Source organism: Ornithorhynchus anatinus, chromosome X1 (assembly GCF_004115215.2).
Source record: "Ornithorhynchus anatinus isolate Pmale09 chromosome X1, mOrnAna1.pri.v4, whole genome shotgun sequence".
Lineage (NCBI taxonomy): Eukaryota > Metazoa > Chordata > Mammalia > Monotremata > Ornithorhynchidae > Ornithorhynchus > Ornithorhynchus anatinus.
The window spans coordinates 46080159-46104983 of record NC_041749.1 but is presented as its reverse complement, the minus strand read 5'-3'; the positions used below and the strand labels follow the sequence as shown (position 1 = coordinate 46104983).

The 24825-nt window shown below is 45.7% G+C and overlaps 1 protein-coding gene across 5 annotated transcripts in view; it reads right to left on the bottom strand.

Moving 5' to 3' along the window:
* SLC25A48 (solute carrier family 25 member 48) overlaps positions 1-24490 on the bottom strand; it is a 53388-nt gene extending 28898 nt beyond the window's left edge. For all 5 annotated transcript variants that reach the window (XM_029052124.2, XM_029052130.1, XM_029052127.2 and 2 more), the window contains exons 1-3: positions 23826-24490; positions 16174-16217; positions 5835-5906 (exon numbers count right to left, since the gene is read on the bottom strand). In XM_029052124.2, coding sequence (XP_028907957.1) covers positions 5835-5906; positions 16174-16217; positions 23826-23871 — 162 coding nt within the window. In that variant the 5' untranslated portion in view covers positions 23872-24490. The remainder of the gene's footprint in view (positions 1-5834; positions 5907-16173; positions 16218-23825) is intronic.
* Positions 24491-24825: the final 335 nt, after the last annotated feature.

Below are 24825 nucleotides of genomic sequence, written 5' to 3'. Positions count from 1 at the left end.
GGCCTCAGTTTTCAATCTGTTCAATTGGGATGATGGTGGTGATGGTATTTATTAAGCACTTACCATGTGCCAGGGTGCTGGGGTAGATACAAGGTGATCAGGTTGTCCCACATCGGGCTCACAGTCTTAATCCCCATTGTACAGATGAGGGAACTGAGGCCCAGAGAAGTGAAGTGACTTGCCCAAAGTCACACAGTTGACAAGTGACAGAGCTGGGATTAGAACCCATGACCTCTGACTCCCAAGCCCATGCTCTTTCCACTAAGCCACACTGAGTAAAGGATGAGAGAAGGTATTTTACCTCTTAGACTGTGAGCCCTGTATGGGTCAGGGCCAGCTGATCTGACTACCTTGTATCTATCCCCGTCCTTGGCATATAGTAGGTGCTCAATAATTTCCACAACTAACGGCCACTGGCAAAGCTAAAATTCCCTCATTTGTAGAAGAGCTCATTTTGCTTGTAAATTATAATCTTTCTCTCCAATGAGCACAAAGGCTAAGCCAACTCTTGAACAGAGAAAATGTTGGTGGTCTGGATCTGACATCTTCACTTCTCCCTCAGCCCAGTCTCTACTTCCTGGGTCACTTTGAATAAAGTCATCCTACCAACAAAAATTTCCTCAGAGGAAGAAATGGCTCATGCTGCTGGAGGAGATAAGAAGGCCCATTTCATTAAACTGTTATTCCACTGGTCCACTACTCCATTGTTAACTGCAAGAGATCAGGCAAGGTAAGTGCTTAACAAATACCATTTTAAAAAATATTTTGCTGGGTTGGTAGATTTTAATCCTTTATGAAAAGTAGAGAAGCAGCGTGGCTCAGTGGAAAGAGCACGGGCTTGGGAGTCAGAGGTCATGAGTTCGAATCCCAGCTCTGCCGCTTGTCAGCTGTGTGACTGTGGGCAAGTCACTTAACATCTCTGTGCCTCAGTTACCTCATCTGTAAAATGGGGATTAAGACTGTGAGCCTCACGTGGGACAACCTGATCACCCTGTATCTACCCCAGCGCTTAGAACAGTGCTCTGCACATAGTAAGCGCTTAACAAATACCAACATTATTATTATTAATTCATTAAGAGTTTACTAGGTGCCAACACAATGTACTTAATGTTTGAGTAGATAGATACATGATAATCAGATCAGATTCAATCCCTGTCTCACGGGGTTCTCAATCTAAGTGAGAGGGAGAACGGGGATCTGATCTCCATTTTACAAGGTGAGGAAAGTGAACCCTATAGAGTGACTTGCCCAAGGTCACCCAGAAAGCCAATGGCACAGATGGGATTAGAACCTAGGACTTCTGACTCCTGGTCTTCATGATATTTCCAGTAGGGGGCGTTGCCTTCCCTGTTTACAAGTTAAATTGATATTGCCTTTTGCCTATGTGATAGGGCCCAATGAGATAAAGACGTGAGGGTGAACCGGGGAAAGACTAACAATCGATGAGTCAGTGGTATTTACTGGGCTCTTACTATGTGCAGAGCACTGTAGTAAGCTCTTAGGAGAGTACAGACAGCAAACCTGAAAACATAAAAGCTATTTATTACTTAAGCCCTTCATTTTTAAAGATAATAGTACTGAAAAGGAAACTTAAAGTTGTCCAACTTTCCTTTCTGATTTGGCTGGCTTGGGAATCTCTGCTTGTGCAAGAAACTGTGAAAATTGTTTACAGGGGCAGAAGCTTGAGTTCTCCTTCGGTAAAGATTTGGAAATGAGTGGAAGGTGTGCAGGCTTAGAAAAAGGAGGGGGCAGGGCTTTGGGAAATTAGAAGCAGCATGGCTTTATGGAAAGAACCCAGGCCTAGGAGTCAGAAGACCTGGGTTTTAATCCTGGATCTGCCAATTTTTTGCTGTGACCTTGGGCAAATCATCTAACTTCTCTGTGCCTCAGTTCTCCTTTTCTCCCTCCTACTTAGACTGTGAGTCCTATGTGGGACAGAGATTTTGTCCAACCTAATTAACTTGTATCTACTCCAGTGCTTAGACCAGTATTTGACACATAGTAAGTCTTAACAAATACTATAAAAAAGGTGAGAGGAGCCAATGCAAATCTAGTGAGTTGAAGAGCAAATCTGAATATAACATTAAGCAGACACATTCCCTGCTCAGGAGTTTATACTCCAAATTTCATGTTGCCAAAAAAAAAAAATGTCATTTTACATGAAAGGCTTTGTTTGCTAGCAGAGTACGAAGCAAGTTAGAATACCAGTCGACACAGAATGCGCTTAGCTGAGAGGAAGGTACAAGCTATGAAGGAAGCAGGTTTTTGCTTGCCTATAAAGCAGTTGGGAAGTCTCATGGAGGCAACATGACCTAGTGGATAGAGCACGGGCCTGGGAATCATAGGACCTGGATTTTAATTCTGGCTCTGCCAAATGCTTGCTGGGTGACCCTGGACAAGTCACTTCAGTTCTCTGTGCCTTGGATCTCCTATTCTCCCTCCTACAAAGACTGTGAGCCCCATGCAGGACAGGGATTCTCCAACCTAATTAATCTTTGCTTACTTAACTTAGGCCTTCCCAGATTAAGTCCCCCTTTTCCTCTGCTCCTCCTCCCCTCCCCATTGCCCCAAATCCCTCCCTCTGCTCTACCCCCCTCCCTGCCCCGTAGCATTTGTGTATATATGTATATATTTATTATTCTATTAATTTTATTAATTTTATTTTAATGATGTGTATAGATCTATAGTTCTATTTATTTATATCGATGCTATTGATGCCTGTTCACTTGTTTAGATGTCTGTCTCCCCCGCTTCTAGACTGTGAGCCTGTTGTTGGGTAGGGGTTGCCTCTATTTGTTGCTGAATTTTACTTTCCAAGTGCTTAGTACAGTGCTCTGCACACAATAAGTGCTACAGTGCTCTGCACACAGTAAGCTCTCAATAAATACGATTGAATGAATGAATAAATATAAGGATCATTATCATAAGGACAGAATGCCCTCCGTGAGCTGTACAGATCTTATGTTCCTATCAAACCCGCTTCCTAGAGACCCAAGTAAGGATAGAAAAATTGTTTTAGAAAACCTCAAAGCTCCGATCTCTTGGTGTATCTCAAGCAGAAATGAAATGTTCATAAAGTAACTTGGTTCCTGGTCTCTATGAAATAAAGTCCTGCGTTGGAAAAGGCAGACAACAAATCCTTATCTTTTGTTTTGTGATTCCTTCTGGTGACTCATTTACCTAGGAAAAGCATGGTCTTGAAGAATTCAACTATGACAGTCCTCAGAATGCATCTTGGCTAAATTGGCAAATATGGAGGAAAATAGGCTGAATTAACAACAGCTTTTCTTGGAAGTATGGGGTTTTACTTTTCAGACAAAATCTATAGTCCTGTTTTATACAAAGGCCTACAAAAGTGTAAAGACTTAAAGCAATATAAATTCAGATTTTTGGCTTAGAGGAAGTCAAAACTGAAGGATAGAGATTTCAGTGGTCTAAGACATTTTCAATGGAGGTTATTTCGGGATACCTCTGCTGAGCATGCATGCGAAAGTACTGAACTCTCCCCACCACCTGTATCTCTGATACAGTTATTATTGAGGTCCTGTGACAGGGATGGTAAAGAAGGGGCCATAGCAGGACAGCTGGGTGTTGAGTGTCACAAGGGGTGCATTGACTTAAATGGTGGGCTCCTGTTAGCCAGCCGGTGCTATGTACTGAGCACCTATTGAGTACAATGGTCAGTACTAAGTGACTGGGAGAGTGCAGCAGAAACATGACACATTCCAATTAGTCAATGGTGGCATTTATTGGTGGCAGAGAAGCAGCATGGTTCAGTGGAAAGAGCACAGGCTTGGGAGTCAGAGGTCATGGGTTCGAATCCCAGCTCTGCCACTTGTCAGCTGTGTGACTGTGGGCAAGTCACTTCACTTCTCTGGGCCTCAGTTACCTCATCTGTAAAATGGGGATGAAGACTGTGAGCCCCACGTGGCACAACCTGATTACCTGTATCTACCCCAGCACTTAGAACAGTGCTCTTCACACAGTAAGCGCTTAACAAATACCAACATTATTATTTATTGAGCAATTACTGAGAGCAGTACATTGTTTTAGGGGCTTGGGAAAATATAGAGAAGCAGTGTGGCTTAGTGGAAAGAGCACGGGTTTGGGAATCAGGTCATGAGTTGGTGAGGTTGTGAGTTCTAACCCTGTCTCTGCCACTTTTCAGTTGTGTGACTTTGGGCAAGTCACTTAACTTCTCTGTGCCTCAGTTACCTCATCTGTAAAATGGGGATTAAGATTGTGAGTCTCACGTGGGACAACCTGATAACCTTGAATCTGTCCCAGCACTTAGAACAGTGCTTGATACATAGTAAGCGCTTAACAGATACCATGCGTGCATTCCCTGCCCTCAAGGTGGTTACAGTTTAAGGGGGGAGCTCACAAGCTTCTATACCATTTTGAGGCTGAGAAGTGAAACTGAAAATAGTGCCAGGCCAGAGTGTCTCAGGACTCCACCCTAGCTGGCACAGGGTGATAAGGGTTAGCTGTTGCAAATCTTTTAAACCATCCTCCACCCTCCACCCACATAAATCAAATTCATCATTGAGAGTTTCATGTTGGAATTTGGAGAGTCCTAATATGCTAGAAAAAATACTGATAATAGTTCCTTCCATCAAAGAGTAGTACTGTTAGTCTCTCTACCACTCCACGAATCTCTAAGAAATGGATTCAATAGGAAGATAAGACTGTCCACCCAGTGTAACACCAAACATTCAATTGAAAGTTCTCTGAGGACAGGGAAATGTGTCTTTTTTCTCCTGTACTCTCCCAAGCACTCATCATCATGTTCTACCCTCATTCTACCCTCACCTGATTACCCTGTATCTACCCCAGTGCTTAGAACAGTGCTCTGCACATAGTAAGCGCTTAACAAATACCAACATTATTATTATCCTCAGAGGGTGCTCAGTAAATATCATCGATGAATGCCAGACCCATGGTCCATTCAGCCTAGGATTCTGCCGCCAACAGGGACACCTGGATGATTGTGGAGGAACCGAAGCTGGCTACCATTTGTGGTATCATGTGGTTCCTGGCTCCTGGGGGATTTTTTTAGGACCTTTTCTGGGGTCATGGGAAGATTGGCATGTGCCAGTCTCTCTTCTCTGGGATTAGCCTTTGGGAGCTGGCTGAGAAAGAGAAGGTTTGGGGCCCCTTTTTCATGGAGCATTGATTTAATTTCTTATACTGCACAAAATACCCTAGCCCCAGGAATACAGGCTTGTCCACGGCCATAGGAATGAACAAATTTTTAGAACTTTGGCTCTGTGTTTCTTCCAGAGTCCTGTTCAGAAGAGTATGTGGTTCCATTTCCTGTTTGGCATAGAGGGACCCCAAATCAAGAGTCAAATGAAGGCCCTGCAGCTTCAGGGGCTGCAGTCTCTCCCTAAGAGTAATGATTTTTCTAAAGGAAAATTTCCTTCCTCATAACCAACAGAAAATTACTCTCCTTGCCTTCAAAGCCTTACTGATGGCACATCTCCTCCAAGAGACCTTCCCTGACTAAGCCCTCCTTTCCTCTTTTCCCACTCCCTTCTGCATCACCCTGTCTTGCTCCTTTTATTCCTTCCCCCTGCCAGCCCCACAGCACTTAAGTACATATCTGTAATTTATTTATTTATATTAATGTCTGTCTCCCCCTCTAGACTGCAAGCTCACAGTGGGCAGGGAATGTGTCTGTGTATTGCTATATTGTACTCTCTCAAGCATTTAGTAGAGTGCTCTGCACATGGTAAGCACTCAATAAATATGATTGACTGACTGACTAAAGTGTGCCTTGAGTAGAATATCCCACACCAGTTTTGACCAGTAGAAACCAATGATGTACTTACACTTTCATTTTTGTACACTGTGAGAATGCAGTTCAAGGTGTTTCCATATCCCAGTCCAGCTTGCAAGCGAGTCTGTCAAAAGATCAGTGGATGGTGAAAATATGCCTCCTCAATGAGCTTATGAAGGAGAGTTTGAGTCTGAGGATCCCTTTGATTGTGCTAAAGACTCCAAACTATGAATCGCAATGGAGCCTCATCAAGGATGAGAAGGCAAAATTGAGACCTCTAGAACAACTTCCGGTGGTTGACCACAAACCTTACCCAACAGTGAACTGACTTTCTATTGGTCAACTGGGGATAGGTCTGGGCATGTCACTCCCCTTCTTAAAAACCTCCAGTGGTTGCCTATCAACCTCTGCACTAAACAAAAACTTCTCACTCTAAGCTTCAAGGCTCTCCATCACCTTGCCCCTTCCTACCTCTCCTCCCTTCTCTCTTTCTATTGCCCACTCCACACGCTCTGCTCCTCTGCCTCCCACCTCCTCACCATCCCCCATTCTCGCCTATCCCACCGTCGACCCCTGGGTCATGTCCTCCTGTGGTCCTGGAATGCCCTCCCTCCTCACCTCCGCCAAACTAATTCTCTTCCCCTCTTCAAAACCCTACTTAAAGCTCACCTCCTCCAAGAGGCCTTCCCAGACTGAGCTCCCCTTTTCCCTCTGCTCCCTCTACCCCCCCTTCACCTCTCCGCAGCTAAACCCTCTTCTCCCCCCTTTCCATCTGCTTCTCCCCCTCTCCTGTCCCATCCCCTCAGCACTGTACTCATCTGCTCAACTGTATATATTTTCATTACCCTATTTATTTTGTTAATGATATGTACATCACCTTGATTCTATCTATTTGCTATTGTTTTAATGAGATGTTCTTCCCCTTAATTCTATTTATTGCCATTGTTCTTGTCTGTCTGTCTCCCCCGATTAGACTGTAAGCCCGTCAAAGGGCAGGGACTGTCTCTATCTGTTATCGATTTGTACATTCCAAGCGCTTAGTACAGTGCTCTGCACATAGTAAGCACTCAATAAATACTATTGAATGAATGAATGGTCAATGGACCCATTAGAATCATTCAACCAAATAGATCCAGTGAGAAGCAGCATGGCCTAGTGAATAGAGCACAGGAGTGGCAGTCAGAAGGACCTAGGTTCTAATTCTGGCTCCGCCACTTGCTTGCTGTGAGACCTTGGGCAAGTCACTTAACTTCTCTGTGCCTCAGTTGCCTTTTCAGTAAAATGAGGATTAAGAATATGAGCCCATGTAGGACATGATCGGTGTCCAACCTGATTAGCTTGTATCCACCCCAGCGCTTAATACAGTGCCTAGTACATAGCAAGTACTTAACAAAGACTAAAAAACCCCAAAAAAACATAAAAGCCACTGCCACTGAAAACCTGAGAAAGTAAAATACAGAAACTCTTTTCTGGTTTTCAGGGAACATAACTTCCATTTTGCAGATAAGCAAATTGGGGCACAGAGAAGTTAAATGAGCAACTCAAAGTCAATTAGGTGGCAAGTGGAGGAGCTAGAATTAGAACCCACATCTCTTAACCCTGAGTCCTACACTTTTTCTACTAGGCCACACTACTTTGCTGGTTGGAACCCAAATAATCAGCCATTTAAAACATTTTCCCAGGGAGCCAAGCATCACCATTACCCATTCTCAACCGGCAAGTTTACCATTCGAAGCCTTAGATGGTGGGTTGCCCCCTTTGTAGCTATAAAGTCCCTCCTCTCACTGTCCTTGTAACACAGCCACTTACCTGAAGGCAGGCGGATGGACTGGATGAACTCTTGATAAGCACCCACTCTAAACCTCCCTCCAGGTTCCACAATCCACCTTGTTTAAGATGGCTTCTACTCCCTGTAGAAATGCCCCTCTTTTAGTACTAGAGAATTCCCTATTTCAATTCTCGGAATAAGAAATGATTCCTCCTCCCTACAACTAGTATGTTTCTCCCTTGCCCATTAAGTTTTCTACCCCCTCAGGATGTTTTGCTAGAAGCCCCTGGAGCTGGAAGTGAAGGTAGGGAACACAGATGTGGTCAATGTACCAACTTTCATACGAACCAGCAGTACTCATCCAATGGAAACTGTGCCGGACTGGATGGACATGGGGTTTGGGGACATTTTCCAAAACTGGGGAATGCATGAACATTCTTTTAATGATCTGTGATGGGAGAACACCCAATTACATCTTGCAGGAGCTGGCAGTCTTGTTCACTGTTCCCTGAATGGCCACATCTGTCAGCACAACCCAGCACTGGGTTTTTCCTCTCCCAGGCTCCCATGTAGCTATGTGACTGCTTCAGTCGCTGCAGTCCAGGAAATGGGACAACTGGAATGAGCACCCCTTGTTGCCTTCCAAAATGCCTGCCAGCAGGATTGGGGTTACTAAGATGCACACTGAGACCCATAGACAGGGAACGCTCTTGCAATCAATCAGTCATACTTATTGAGCGCTCATAGTGTGCAGAGCACTGTACTAAGTACAGTATAACAGAGGTGACAGACACGTTCCCTGCCAACAGGAATTTACAGTCTAGAGGGTTGCACTCTCCACCTACAACTGACCTCCCAATCCTGTATTCTAGCTTCCTCCACAAGCCCTGAATATCTGCCTACCACTAGCCTGGGAGGTCTTAAGAGAGCAAACTAGGTAGTTAGCTAGGTGTCCTTGGGCTGATCTAGGTCCATGTCAGGCAACAAGTCCTCTGAATGAGGAAGAGTGAAATCCACATCTACATCATGAATGTCTAAGTTAAGTGGCCTTCCCATTCAATAGTTTCTTGGCATCTCTGCTCAGGATTCTCGATAATCAAACAATGGTATTTATTGAGTGTTTACTGTGTGCAGAACATTGTACTTAGCACTTGGGAGAGAACAATATCACTGAGTTGGTAGACACAATCCCTGTCCACAAGGATCCTATAGTCTAGAGAATAGGTAGGGAGGGGGTGGTGAAGGATTTGCTTACCTGAAGGATGGGGTCATTCATTCATTCAGTCGTATTTATTAAGCACTTACTGTGTGCAAAGCACTGTATTAAGCTCTTGGGAAAGTACAATATAACAATAAATGGTGACATTCCCTGCCAACAATGAGCTTACAGTCTAGAAGGGGGGAGACAGACATCAATAAAATTACAGATATATACATAAGTGCTGTGGGGGGGGAGGGAGAGGAAGAACAAAAGGAGAAGGTCAGAGCAACGCAGAAGGGAGAGGGAGCTGAGGAAAAGGGGGGCTTAGTCTGGGAAGGCCTTTTGGAGGAGATGTGCCTTCAATAATGCTTGGAGGTGGGGAAGAGTAATTGTCTGTCAAATTTAAAGAGGGAAGGCATTCCAGGCCAGAGGCAGGAAGTGACCCAGGGGTAAGCGGCAAGACAGGTGAGATCGGGGCATAGTGAGGAGGTTAGCTGTAGAGGAGTGAAGTATGCGGGTTGAGTTGTAGAGGTGAGAAGGGAGGTGAGGTAGGAGGGGGCAAGGTGATGGAGTGCTTTAAATCTAATGGTGAGGAGTTTTAATTTGATATGGAGGTGGATGGGCAAACTCTGGAGATTTTTGAGGAGGGGGGTGACATGTCCTGAACATTTTTGTAGAAAGATGATCCAGGCAGCTGAGTGAAGTATGGACTGGAGTGAGGAGAGACAGGAGGTTGGGAGGTCAGCAAGGAGGCTGATGCAGTAATCCAGGTGGGATAAGATGAGTGATTATAATACCATGGTAGCAGTTTGGATGGAGAGGAGAAGGCGGACTTTAGCGATATTGTGAAGATGGGACCTACAGGATTTAATAATTATAATAATAATTATGGTATTTGTTAAGTGCTTACTAGGTGCCAAGTGCTGTTCTAAGCACTGGGGTAGATAGGCTTCAAGGCTCTACATCACCTTGCCCCTTCCTACCTCTCCTCCCTTCTCTCTTTCTACAGCCCACCCCGCACGCTCCGCTCCTCTGTCGCCCACCTCCTCACCGTCCCTTGGTCTCGCCTATCCCGCCATCGACCCCTGCGCCACGTCCTCCCTGGGCCACGTCCTCCCGCGGTCCTGGAATGCCCTCCCTCCTCACCTCCGCCAAACTAATTCTCTTCCCCTCTTCAAAACCCTACTTAAAACTCACCTCCTCCAAGAGGCCTTCCCAGACTGAACTCCCCTTCTCCCTCTACTCCCTCTACCGGCCCCCCTTCACCTCTCCACAGCTTAACCCTCTTTTCCCCCCATTTCCCTCTGCTCCTCCCCCTCTACCTTCCCATCCCCTCAGCACTGTACTTGTCTCCTCAACTGTATATATTTTCATTACCCTATTTATTTTGTTAATGAAATGTACATCGCCTTGATTCTATTTAGTTGCCATTGTTTTTACGAGATGTTCTTCCCCTTGACTCTATTTATTGCCATTGTTTTTGTATGTCTGTCTCCCCCGATTAGACTGTAAGCCCATCAAACGGCAGGGACTGTCTATCTGTTGCCGACTTGTTCATTCCAAGTGTTTAGTACAGTGCTCTGCACATAGTAAGCACTCAATAAATACTATTGAATGAATGAATAGAAGATAAGCAGATTGTCCCACGTGGGGCTCACAGTCTTAATGCCCATTTTACAGATGAGGTAAGTGAGGCACAGATAAGTTAAGTGACTTACCCAAAGTCACACAGCTACTTTCCAAGCGCTTAGTACAATGCTTTGCACACAGTAAGTGCTCAATAAATATGATTGCATGAATGAAGCAGCGGAGCCAGGATTAGAACCCACAACCTCTGACTCCTAAACCTGTGCTCTTTCCACTAATGGGTTGAATATGTGGGTTGATTGAATGAGAGAGAGGAGTCAAGGATAACATCAAAGTTATGGGCTTGTGAGAGGGGAAGGATGGTAGTGCCATCTACAGTGATGGGAAAGTCAGGGCGAGGACAAGATTTGAGTGGGAAAATAAGGAGCTCTGTTTTAGACATGTTAAGTCCTGATGGGGTTGGGCATGTACTCCCTCCGTCTGCTCTACCCCCTCCCTGCCCCACGGCACTAGTGTATATTTGTACATATTTATTCTATTTATTTCTATTTATCTATTTTATTGCTAACTATGCCTGTCTACTTGTTTTGTTTTGTGATCTGTCTTCTCCTTCTAGGCTGTGAGCTTATTGTTGGGTAGGGATTGTCTCTATCTGTTGCAGAATTGTACTTTCCAAGCGCTTAGTGCAGTGCTCTGCACACAGTAAGCGCTCAATAAATACAATTGAATAAATGAATGAATGAATGAATCTAACCACACAGCCGATATCCCTTAGGTGGTTGTATCATGGAGTGTTTATAACCCAGGATCTGGTTATAACCAAGGAGTAGCTGACCCAACGTTGTGGGCTGTTGTAACCGTGAATTAATGTTGGTATTTGTTAAGCGCTTACTATGTGCCGAGCACTGTTCTAAGCGCTGGGGTAGACATAGGGGAATCAGGTTGTCCCACGTGGGGCTCACAGTCTTCATCCCCATTTTACAGATGAGGGAACTGAGGCACAGAGAAGTTAAGTGACTTGCCCACAGTCACACAGCCGACAAGTGGCAGAGCTGGGATTCGAACTCATGAGCCCTGACTCCAAAGCCCGTGCTCTTTCCACTGAGCCACGCTGCTTCTCTACCGTGAAGGTGGTTGGATCCCAAGGTATGGATTGTAACTATGCGGTGGCTGTAACCTAGGGTAAATGCCTGTTCAGAAAGGTGACCACTACCAGAAGCAGTATAAAAGGAGGCAGGGTGACACAAACCGACCTCTCACCCACACCCTGACTCTGGCCTCGAATACCATCTCACCTCATATCCAGCAGACAATGACTCTGCTCCCTTTCAAAGGCCTATTGAAGGCACATCTCCTCCAGGAGGCCTTCCCTGACTTAGCCCTCCTTTCCTTTCTCCCACTCCCTTCTGCATCACCCTGACTTGCTACCTTTATTCATTCCCTCTCCCAGACCCACCGCACTTACATACAAATCTGTAATTTATCTATTCACATTAATGTCTTTCTCTCCTCCTCTAGACTGTAAGCTTGTTGCAGGGAGGTAACGTGGTATTGTTATATTGTACTCTCCAAAACTCTTAGTGGAGTGATCTGCACACAGTAGGCACTCAATAAATATGATTGATTGCCTGACTGACTGACTGACCGACCCAGGCCCCATTACAGTGGAAGCGTCATAGGGGCAGGGAACATGTCACTTTGTTTTTCTGTACTTCCCTAGACCTTAGTACAGTGTCCCACACCAAGTGGTGCTCAATAAATGCTGCTGCTATGGCTGCTACTACTATTATCACTGTGATTGGTATAATTTTAAAGTTCAGGTGCCCTGGACCCTAATTTCTGGGCTTCTTCATTTCCATCCCGTTTCATAATAGTTCCTTTTCAATTGAACTTGCTCACAACATGAATGCTTTCCCTTCACAACTTTTCATCATACTGAATCACCCTGATTAGGAGTTAAGTAAAGGGCATGCTCTTAGTATATACGGTGCTCTATACACAATAAGTACTCAATAAATACCGTGATTGATACTGTTAGTTCAAAAAGAGTTCTGTGAAGCTCCTATGGTGGGCTGTGTCTCAGGGAAGTGAATTTTATAGCAACCCAATCTTTTAACTGTAAAATGTTTAGATGCTGGTTAAGAGCAATCATTGTGGTATTTGTTATAAATCCTGGGGTAGATACAAGATAATCAGGTCAAACACGGCCCACGTCTCACATGAGGCTCACAGTCGCTGGTTGCTGGTTGAATTTAGTCTCCAAAGGATGCCGATTTTTCCTGGTCCTGGACACTAAAAAGTTTCGATCCTGGCCTGGGATGCCTGAAGGCTCCCCCAGTGCGGCTTGCAGTCTGAGAAGCAGGGTGATTTGTACTTTTGCTCTGACTGGTCCAGCTTGAAAAGGTCACAAAGCTCCTTACTTGGTATTCCTCTAGCATCTCCCCCAGCCAATCGGACCAAGGCATCTGCTTGACAGTCGCCGTTGGCAACATGGATAAATGTGTCTGCCCTTTGTCTGGCCAGAGAGAAAAGCACTTCAGTGGCACCACAGCCGTCACTGCACCCTTTAGAGACCCCAAAGACATATAACCTGAACTTTCTCCATTTTCTTTCCTTGATAAGGAAGGGCAAATTTGGTTCAAATCAACAGGTAGAGCAAGCACTTTAAAACTATGCTCATAAATTTTTTCTTTGATCCCCTGATTTGGCTCAGATTCACTACTCTGTGCTCCCTGCAAAAACTTCTGCCTCAGACTGAGCAAGCTGTCAGTTCCCGGGGTTCTCTGCCAAAAAAACTCCGATTCCTGAGGCAACTGTCCTTGTGAGGCTGGGGGTTCTCTACTATAAACTTCATGGCCCAGGGGAAACAGTCGAAAGGACCTGGGTTCTAATCCAAGCCCTACCACTTTTATGCTGTGTGACCTTGGACAAATTACTTAACTAATCTTGACTCAGTTACCTCATCTGTTAAGTGATCATTAAGATTGTCAGCCCCATATGGAAAATGGATTGTGTCCAATCTGACTAGCTTGCATCTATCCCAACACTTAGGACAGTGCCTAGTGCTTAACAAATACCAGTTTTTTTAAAAAAGTAAGGGATTGGAAAAGCAGAAGCAGAGGACCTGGGTTCTAATTCTGGCCCTGCCATTTGCCTGCTCTGTGACCTTGGGTAAGTCACTTCACTTCCTCACTTGTAAAATGTAGATTCGATGCCTGTTCTCCTTCCTACTTAGACCTTGAGCCCCTTACAAGACAGGGAATGGTGCCTGGCTTGATCTTGTGCTAAGCTCGGCCCATAGTAAGTGTTTAAGAAATTACAATTATTATTTATTATGGCACCTGGAGATACAAGTCCTAGCCCCTCCTCTGCCACCAACCTCCTGGGTAAACAGAAGGGATAGAAAAGAGCAACAACCTGAAAAAAATTTAAGTGACTATACTCTTCATCCCACCAGCCAGGCAGCCAAGAGCAGAGGAAGACTGCTTTTCCCAAAGCCCTCTTGGCTGGTCAGGCCAGTGGAAACATACATGCTAAGGGGGAAACCATGCGATGGCTGAACACCTGTGCTCATGGTTTGGTATGTTACATAAAACACCCCTAAATTTTGTCTTTACTATTGCATTATGGTCTTTGCCCTGAATCTATTAGGCTTTCCATCTGCCAACCCAGTATGGACTGCTTGTCCACGAATTTATCAGGAGCTTTCTTGAGCCAGTCCATACTTTTAAACTATACACCTTCCTATGGGAGTGAGTTACATCTAGGCTGCAAGCTCACTGTGGGCAGGGAAGTTGTCTGTGAACTCTTTTGTACTGGACTCTCCCAAACGTTTAGTACAGTGCTCTCTGTACAAGTAAGCACTCAATAAAAGCATTGGTTGATTGATTGACGGATGGATTTGCCTACTACCCATTGGGCATAGGGCTTCCTTTGGTTTGTTTTGAATCATCTCCCTTCAAGCCTCTGAGGGTGCTCCTCACCCCAGTGTTGTCAGATGCAGGGGGTCACCCTTTCCATCCCCTTCATGGCTCTGTGGATTTCCATCCACTCCTCTTTCAGCTTGCCTATTTCCAACCTTGGCAACTCTGTTCTCTGCAACCTATCCTAATATGGAAAAGCTTCTTCTGCCTCCTGATCACTTTGTTAATCCTGTCCTGTCTCTCCTCAACGCTACCCTCTGTCTTCCAGGAATGTGGTGATCAGAACAGCTTATGAGATTCTGATATGGGCAGACCAGGGTTATATACAGGGGCTGATGTACGGCATTTATATCAGCATCCTGTACTGGGCAGAAGAAACACATCTTCTCTGTCTGCTAGACTGCAAACTCCTTGAGGGCAGGAATCACGTCTACCAACTCAATTGGATTCTCTCAAGCACTTATTACAGTGCTCAGCCCACAGTAAATGCTTAATAAACATCATTCAGTGATTGATGGATTCTCTCTAATGGTTGCAGGGCTGTAATGGGTTAATGTTTTTTACACCGGTGACCACTGGGGTAGGCTCCCCTAGGGACTCTGTCAGTAAAAGCAAGTCTATTTAGTGTAAACAAATCACCTTCCCCTGATCTGCTGACAGCAAATAAACACCTGTGTTTACAGAATTCTGCAATCTGAAAAGTATTTTCTCCATCTCTTTCTCGGGCTTCTGAACACACTGGGCTGGATTTGAACTCCAACCTGATGGTGCTGGATGAGGAAGATGAAAAAGAAAAGGGCTTTGAGAATTTAGGTTTAGAGTACACATTCCTGGGATGACTACTGGCCAGAAATGGGATCCAGAGAGAATTGTCAAATTCCTGAGACTCCCTATTGCCATTTACATCGATCTGCCTGTGTTATGCAATAGGCTGCACTCGTTGTATGAGTGTTGAGAAAATATTGACATTTCTACTTTGTCATTTCTTGCTTTTCCTTTTTCTTCCCTATCTCCTTTCCCTTCCCTTTGTCCAGTCTTCCTACTCCCAACACTTGGGCCACCACCAGGGCAACTTTATTGTTGTTTTGAGCACTAAGTGCATCTTGAACAACTGGTTGAGGATCCTAGCAGGAGTGGAAAAGAGCCTAGATTTCTGCAGAATCTGTGCTCCTGTCAGAGATCCCCCAATAATTCAAAAATAAGATTCAAGATTTCTGGGAGACCTCTGAAAATATATCTCTGTCTTTGGTTTTCAGTGATGATACTCCTGATGATGAGGTCCTAACCAGGAATGCAAATGTGGCCTTAAGACTGACGGGGGTTGGATACTCCCTGCCACATTTTTTCCAGCAAGGAAAACACCTGCTGGTGGTCTTTCTCCACATCAGGACTGCCCCTGTTTTGGACTTTGCCTCCTTATGATATTTTTTTTTCTTTTTCAATATTTATGTTTTAATGGTATTTGTTCAGAGCTTACTATGTGTCAGGCACTGGTTTTAAGCACAAGGGTAGATACACACTAATAAGGTTGGATGCAGTCCATGTCCCACATGAGGCTCACAATTTTAATCCCCATTTTATAGATGAGGGGACTGAGGCACAGAGAAGTTAAGTGACTTGCCCAAGGACAAACAGCAGACAAGTGGAGGAGCCTGAATTAGAACCCAGGTCCTTCTGACTCCCAGGCCTGTGACTATCCTCTAGGCCACGCTGCTTCTCATGTTGTCACACAGCCTCTGCAGAAGGACAGCAACCTCTCTCCTGATTTCTGCCCACCAGGTTGGTCTGCCTCCTGCACTGGTCTCCCAGCAGTCCACTGCTCTGTTGACCACCACCAACAGCCAGTGCATCTCAAAGAACAACCATATTTTAGCCTCCACTTTAGGTTGACATTGAAATGGTTTCAGCATACCTTGACTGTGTCCAAAGGATGACCAACAATCACACTTGCAGCCCCTGCAGATTAAAAAAAACACAAAAAGAAGCCATTAGCAGCATGGGAAACATTTATTGAGTGCTTACTCTGTGCAAAGCACTGTACTAAGTGCTTGGGAGAGTACAATACAACAATAAACAGACACATTCCCTGACTACAATAAGCTTATAGTCTAGAGGGGAGCTTGCACTGTAGCCTATTGCAAAGAACACGGGCCTGGGAGTCAGAGGATTTGGGTTCTAATCCCAGCTCTGCCACTTGTCTGCTATGTGACCTTGGGAAGTCACTTAACTTCTCTGAGCCTCAGTTTCCTCATCTGCAAAATGGAGATTAAATCCCCCTCCCTCCAATTTAGGCTGCGAGCCCCATGTGGGACACGGACTGTGTCCAACCTTATTACCTTGCTTCTATCCCATCGCTTAGAACAGAACTTGACACATAGCAAATGCTTAACAAGTCTGTGCTTAATAAGTAAGTGCTGCTGGAAAGAGCCCAGGCCTGAGAGTCGGAGGACCTGGGTTATAATCCCAACTCTGCCACTTGTCTGCTGGGTGACCTTGGGGAATTTCTCTGTGCCTCAGTAACCTCATCTGTAAAATGGGGATTATTAAGACTGTGAGCCCCACATAGGACACGGACTGTGCCTAAACTGATTATCTTGCATCTGCTGCAATTCTTAGTACAATGCCTAGCACATAATAAGCATTTACCAAATACATTAAAATAGTGCAAGTTTTATAATTATTAGCAAGACTTCAATATCCTCTGATCTCAAAATGAAGCACTTTGTAAACTGGACAAATATAGTAATGATTTAGTTGTATGAACAAAGTGTTCAGTTGTCTCGAAGTGTTGTTCCTTGGAGGAAAGGAACTTTGAGATAATAATGAGGATCTAGCCCTACATGCTGAGTGCCAACATTTCTTTAAACTCCCAGATACTTACTTAGTCAGATACTCAAGTAGGTGGGATCCTTTCCTCTTGCACTGACAAAGCACCTGCAAGACCATTAAACTACAAAAATTTGCTTGCCAATGGGAAACCAGGGCGACAGTATGGTCTAGTGGAAAGATCATGGGTGTGGGGATCGGGAACCTCTGGTTCTAGTCCCAGCTCTGTCATTTGCTTGTTTTGTGACCTTGGGGCAAGTCACTTAACCGTTCAGCACATTAGTTTCCTCATCTGAAAAGCATAGGGAACATATCTTCTCTCTCTCTCAGATAGCAAGCTTCAAGTGGGAAAGAGATTGTGTCTAATCTAATTATAATGTATCAACCCCAATGCCTAGCTCAGATAATGAGCCAGGATGAGGACGGAGCTTCTGTTCAACAATGGTAGAGGAGCCTCAGGCCTAAGGCTTCAGGACGGAGAACCTGTGCTAGGGAGTGGACTTCTAGGACTAGGGTTTGCCCAACACCATGTGCATTATCTTTTTCCTACCAGTCATCTTCCCTTTGGGGCACACTGTGCAATAAAAGAAGAGGCAGACAGGGGTGCAGCATAATGGAAAGGACATACAAAGAGAGGAAAAGAAGACAGAAATTACCATCCAGAACATCCCAAGGCTGACTTCAGTCGACCTCAGAGCATATGGTGCTTTCAGAAGCAGTTTGGCTTAGTGGCTTGAGAGTCAGAGGTTGTGGGTTCTAATTCCAGCTCTGCCACTTGGCAGCTGTGTGACTTTGGGCAAGTCACTTCACTTCTCTGTGCCTCAGTTCCCTCATCTGAAAAATGTGGATTAAGACTGTGAGCCCCACGTGGGACAACCTATTACCTTGCATCTACCCCAGCGCTTAGAATAGTGCTTGACACATAGTAAGTGCTTAACAAATTGGAGAAGCAGTGTGGCTTAGTGGAAAGAGCACAGGCTTGGGAGACAGGGAAGCAAATTCATTCAGTCATATTTATTGAGCGCTTACTGTGTGCAGAGCACTGTCCTAAGCACTTGGAAAGTACAATTCGGCAACAGATAGAGACAATCCTACTCAACAATGGGCTCACAGTCTAGAAAGGGGAGACAGACAACAAAACAAAACAAGTACACGGTCATCAATAGCATAATAGCATATAGCATACCTATATGAGAGGGATGAGTTGAGGACAACACAGGAAGAGAGGGAGGTTACAGTGATGTGAAAGAGAGGGAGAGACAGGGACTGGGGGAAAGATAGGTTCTGTTTTATATGTTTAATTTGAGGAGTAAGCAGGACATCCAGGGAGAGATGTCCTGAGGGCAGGAGGAAATTCGGGACTGCAGAGAAGGAGAGATATAGATTTGGGAATCATCCATATCGAGATGGTAGATGAAGACATGGGAGCAAATGATTTCTCCAAGAGACTAGGTTTAGAAGGAGAATGGTGACTAATATACTGAAGAACTTCATTCTCAGAAATAGCAATCTAAGGAACAGAAAGGAAGTCCCAGCTCAACCCACCCTCAACCTCCACCAGAGAGTTCTTGTGACTTTTTGCTTTGAGGAATATGAATTATGGATCTCTCATGTACATATATGTAATTTATTTATTTATATTAATGTCTGGCTCCCCCTCTGCACTGTAGGCTCATTGTGGGCAGGGAATGTGCCTGTTTATTGTTGTATTGTACTCTCACAGCATTTATTATAGTGCTCTGCACACAGTAAGCACTCAAAAAATACGGTTGAATGAAAGAATGAATGAAAGGTGGGGAAGGAGAGAAAGCGGGCCAGAGGGTTTCTGAACCAGGTACTTTCTGGGAAGGGTGCTGGGGGTAGAGGGGACACTGGAGTTCTCTCCTGGTTCTCCTCCGATCACATTCTCAGTCTCTTTCGTGGGCTCCTCCTCTGCCTCCCTCGCTCTAACTGTGGGTTTTTCTCAAGGTTTAGTTCTGGGTCCCCTTCTACTCTCCATCTACACCCACTCCCTTGCAGAATTTATTTGCTCCCATGGCTTAAACTACCACCTCTATACATATGATTCTCAAATCTACATCTCCAGCCCTGATCTCTTTCCCTCTCTGCAGTCTTGCATTTCCTCCTGCCTTCAAAACGTCTCTATTTGGATGTCCTGCTGTCACCTCAAACCTAACATTTCAAAAACAGAACTCCTTATCTTCCCACCCAAACTTTCCCATTACTGTAGAGAGCAACACCATCCTTCCTGTCTCGCAAGCCCATACCCTTGGTGTTATCCTTGACTTCTCTCTCTCATTCAACCCACATAATCAATCCATCACTAAATCCTGTCGGTTCCCCCTTCACAACATCCACCCTTTCTCCTCCACATCTAAACTGCTTCCATGTTAATCCAAACATTTATTCTATACTACCTTGATTACTTTATTAGCTGCCTTGCTGACCTGCCTGCCTCCTGTCTCTCCCTACTCCAGGCCGTACTTCACTCTGCTGCCTGGATCATTTTTCTATAAAAACATCCAGTCTATGTTTCTCCACTCCTCAAGAACCTCCAGTGGATTGCCCATCCACCACTGCGTCAAATTACCTCACTTCACGATTCTCCTACTACAAACTAGCCCTCACACTTTGTTCCTCTAATGCTAACCTACTCACTGTACCTCCATCTCATCTATCTCACAGCCAAACTCTCGCCCTCGTCCAGCCTTTGGCTTGGAATGCCCTCCCTCTTCATATCTGATAGACAATTACTCTCCCCCACTTCAAAGCCTTATTGAAGGTACAGCTCCTCCAAGAGGCCTTCCCTGACTATCCTGACTACCCTGACTCTTTTCCTTTTTTTCCACTCCCTTTTCGTCACCCTTTTGCTCTGTTTATTCATCCCTCCTCTCAGCCCCATAGCACTCATATTTATGTTTGTGATTTTGTTTATTTTTATCAATGTTTGTCTCCCCCTCTAGACTGTAAGCTCACTGTGGTCAGTGAATGTGTCTGTTATACTGCTACATTGTCCTCTCCCAAGTTCTTAGAGCAATGTTCTGCATGCAGTAAGTGCTCAATAAATACAGTTGATTGATGGATTATTTTTCTGTCTGCTCTTTTTCAGTTTCTTTAACTGGATCCTCCTCTGCTTCCTACCCTCTAAATGTGGGAGTCACTCAAGGCTCAGTTCTGGGTTCCCTTCTATTCTCCATTTATACTCATACTCTGAAGAACTCATTTGTTCCCATGGCTTCAACTACTCTTTCAATTCTCCCATCTTTCCCAGCAGTTTCTCAAGAGGAGATATCCAGCCTCTTTTCAAAATCTACCCCCTCCATCTGCCATACCTTCATACCCCATCAAAACACTTAACCCCTGTCTCTCTTCTTAACCACCACCTTCAACTGCTCATTTTCCATTGGTTTCTTCCCCACTGCTTTCAAACATGCCAATATATCCTCTGTCCTAAAAGAAAACACCCTCCCTTGACCCACAACTCCCTCTTGCCATTCCTCTTCAAACACCTTTAGTGAGTTGTCTTCACCCACTGCTTCCACTTCATTTCCTCCAGTGCTGCTCTTGACTCCCTTCACTCTGTCTCCTGTTCCCTTCGCTACATGAAAACTGCCCTCTTTAAAGTCACCAATGACCACCTTCATGTCCAATCCGATGGCCTCTGCTCTATCCTAATCCTCCTTGACCTCTCAGCTGCCTTCGACACTGTCAACCAGCCCCTTCTCCTGGAAGCACGCTCTAAACCTTGGCTTCACTGACACTGTCCTCTCCTAGTTCTCTTAGCTCTCTAGCTGCTCCTTCTTAATCTCTTTCACGGGCTCCTCCTCTGCCTTCCACTGGCTCACTGTGGGAATCTCTCAAGGCTCAGTTCTGGGTCCCCTTCTAATCTTCATCTACACCCACTCCCTTGGAGAACTCAGTCTCTCCCATGGCTTCAACTACCACCTCTATGCAGATGAATCCCCAAGCTACATCTCCAGCCCTGATCTCTCTCTTTCTCTGCAGTCTCACATTTCCTCCTACTTTCAGAACACCTCCACTTAGATGTTCTGCTGACACCTCAAGCTTAACATGTCCAAAATGATACTCCTCATCTTCCCATTCAAACCTTATCATTTCTCCTGACTTCCCCATCACTGTAGACAGCACCACCATCCTCCCTGTCTCACAAACCCATAACCTTGGCATTATCCTCCAATCGTCTCTCTCCTTCAACCCACGTATTCAATCCGTTATGAAATCCTGTCAGTTTCATCTTCACAACATCGCTAAAATCCACCCTTTCCTCTTCACCCAAACTGCTCCCACCCTACCTCAAGCACTTATCATATACTGCCTTGACTACCTCATCAGCTTCCTCACTAACCTCCCCGCCTCCTGTCTCTTCCCTCTCCAGTCCACACTTCACACTGCTGCCTGAATAATTTTTCTAAAAAAAAATTCAGTCCCTCTCTCCACTCCCCAAAAACTTCCAATGGTTGCCCATCCACCTTCACATCAAACAGAAACTCCTTACCAATCAATGGCTTTTAAACATTCCATCTCTCCTCCTCCTTCCCCTAGACGGTGAACTCGTCGTGGGCAGGGAACTGTCTACCAGCTGTTATACTGCAGTTTCCCACGTGCTTGGTACAGTACTCTGCACACAGTAGACCCTCGATAAATATGACAGCATGATTCCTTACCTAAGTGATCTCCGATTACAACCCAACTCTCACTGGCCTGGAACTGCCCGTCACGTCCCATAGAACACACAGTTCTTCCCACCTTCAGAGCCCTCTTAAAATCTGATCTCCTCCAAAAGGCCTACCCTGATTAAGCCCTCATTCTTCCTATCTGCCTTCCCTTCTACATTGCCTGTGCAGTGGAAAACACAAGGCAGGAGGTGAGTTTTTTCTCTATTTCTTTTCCTCACGAGAAAGGGAAGCCACAGACCTGGAGTCCTGTTTGCACAATTTTCATGCCGGAGTCCAAAGCTTCTGTCTGAATCACTCAGGTAACTCCCGTTAGTTGACTCAGAGCAAACAAAGGCCGGCTTCTCACACCACCCCCCACCCTAACCCTCCTGCCAGCCTCAGATCTCAGCTATCCATAAGGTGCTAGTTTCGCGATTCCTTGGAACACAGACGGGCTTGTAAAAAGAAAGAAATAAATGAGTAGTCCTGGGTCCACGAGCTCAGCAGCCCCCTTCCCGCCTCCCCACCCGCTGCCGTCGGACACTTTCTTGGGAAGCTTGGCGCGCTCTTCCCTTCGGTTTCCAACTCGGGCACACTGAATGAGCATGAATGAAGGGAGCCAGCTGATTGGTGGAGCTATTGACCCACAGTTACCTGATGGAGCAGGGGATCCCAACGAATCAGAATTCGGGGGAAAGTAGTAACACGGTTCATGCCGCGTAGTACTCTGCATTGCGCTCCGGGGAGTGGCGCCCACTGAACTCTGTTACAGACCCTCCTTGGAGATTAGGAACCCCCAGACGCGGCTTTCGCACAAGATGCATCGTCTCCCGGCACAGTAGGCATCCGACTGCCAGTGCCTTGGTGGGTTTATTCTGGGCTCGAACGATTGGACCGTTCTGGCTAATGAAAAATCCAGCCAAAACTTTCAAAATCAGGGAGATCTAGATGCCGTAGGATAAACGGGCAGGTCGGGATATGAGGGGTTTGCGTTCCTGTTTCCCTTTCTGACTAATAATAATAATAATAATTATGGGATTTGTTAAGCGCTTACTATGTGCCAAGCACTGTTCTAAGCGCTGGAGTAGATACAACATAACCAGGTTGTCCCAAGTGGGGCTCACAGTCTTCATCCCCATTTTACAGATGAAGTAGCTGAGGCGCAGAGAAGTTAAGTGGCTTGCCCAAGGTCACACAGCAGACAAGTCGTGGCTCAGTGGAAAGAACACGGGCTTGGGAGTCAGAGGTCATGGGTTCTAATCCCGGCTCTGCCACTTATCAGCTGTGTGACTTTGGGCAAGTCACTTAACTTCTCTGTGCCTTAGTTCCCTCATCTGTAAAATGGGGATGAAGACTGTGAGCCCCACTTGGGACAACCTGATGACCTTCTATCTACCCCAGCGCTTAGAACAGTGCTTGGCACATAGTAAGCGCTTAACAAATTATTATTATTATTATTATTATTATTAATGCCGGCTCCGCCACCCATCGGCTGTGTGACTTTGGGCAACTCACTTCACTTCTCTGTGCCTCCATTACCTCATCTGTAAAATGGGGATGAAGACTGTGAGCCCCATGTGGGACAACCTGATGACCTTGTATCAACCCCAGCGCTTAGAACAGTCCTTTGCACATAGTAAGTGCTTAACAAACACCAGCATTATTATTAGAGAAGCAGCGTGTCTCAGTGGAAAGGGCACGGGCTTGGGAGTCAGAGGTCACGGGTTCGAATCCTGGCTCTGCCACTCGTCAGCTGTGTGACTGTGGGCAAGTCACTTAACTTCTCAGTGCCTCAGTTCCTTCATCTGTAAAATGGGGATTACGACTCACGTGGGACAACCTGATTACCCTGTATCTACCCCAGCGCTTAGAACAATGCTCTGCACATAGTAAGCGCTTAACAAAAATAGTGTAATTATCAAATCGCAGAGCGGGATTAGATCCCACCAAGCCACGCTGCTTCTGATTCGAGCTCAGGAAAAGACTTCCCCTCTCTTACAGGTGTGGGTCGGGGTCGAGGGGAGGGAAGCGCGAGCCACAGGCGCCTGCAAGTGAAACTTACCCCCGATCCATCCAGCTATAAAGTCCTCCGATTGAAAGCCGCCCATGGCGAGCGCTGCTGGACCCGCTCCTTTCGCCCGCTTGGTTTTCCTCGCACGGGCGCCGTTCCCACTCCGTGCCCACCGCACGTGCTACGATCGCCGTTTCGCGGCTGCCTTCATAGCCGAGAGGAGCTCCCCCGGGCATGCAGGCCTCGCTGGAAAGTTTCTGAAGTCTTTCAAAGAGCCGGATCCCGGACGCTTCACTTCGGCAGCCTGTCTCCAAGCGCCTCCAAAGCTCACGGTGACAATACGCCCCCTAGACCTTAAAGGCACAGTACAGTGGACAGCCGGAGGGACTCAGGTGGCAAGAGGCATCGGGGTCAGGGTGACTGGACCACTCCGTTTGTTTTCCCCAGAGCTCAGTAGAGTGTTCTTTCTGTGTTCAGTATTCAGTGTGTACAGTGTTCACACAGTGAGCCCTCAATAAATGCCGTTGTTGTCGATGCTGCTGCTGCTGCTGCTGATGATGATTTGAACAAGATTCCCAGGCATCTCGTCCTGGAAATGTCCTTTTACCATTCTCGACGTTGCGGGGGAATCTGCGTCCCTGGAGAAGAATCTCCAGCCTCTGCATCAACCACTTGTCAGAGCCGGACTTTAATGAAGAAATGGGCATACGCTTGTGGGCATGTTTGTGGAGTTGCAGGAGGTGGTCGGTGGATTTTTCCGAGTTAAGGATTTGCCATGACGGCGGGCTTGCTAATCAAACGCCACCCTGTTAGTGCTTAATAGATTTAACTTTTTCCAGCTTCAGCTTCCCGTTCAAAGAGAAAAGCTGGCTGGAGTCCAAGAACCAAACGCTCTTATGTAAACAACATTTTGATGTCAAGTGTGAATAAATAAGAACCGCGCGCGCGCGCGTGTGTGTGTGTATGTGTGTGTGTGTAATTCCCAGTCCCGCTCGGCACTGAATAATTAATCTGGGGAAAATGCATAACTAAATAAAATTTCTTCTCAGTC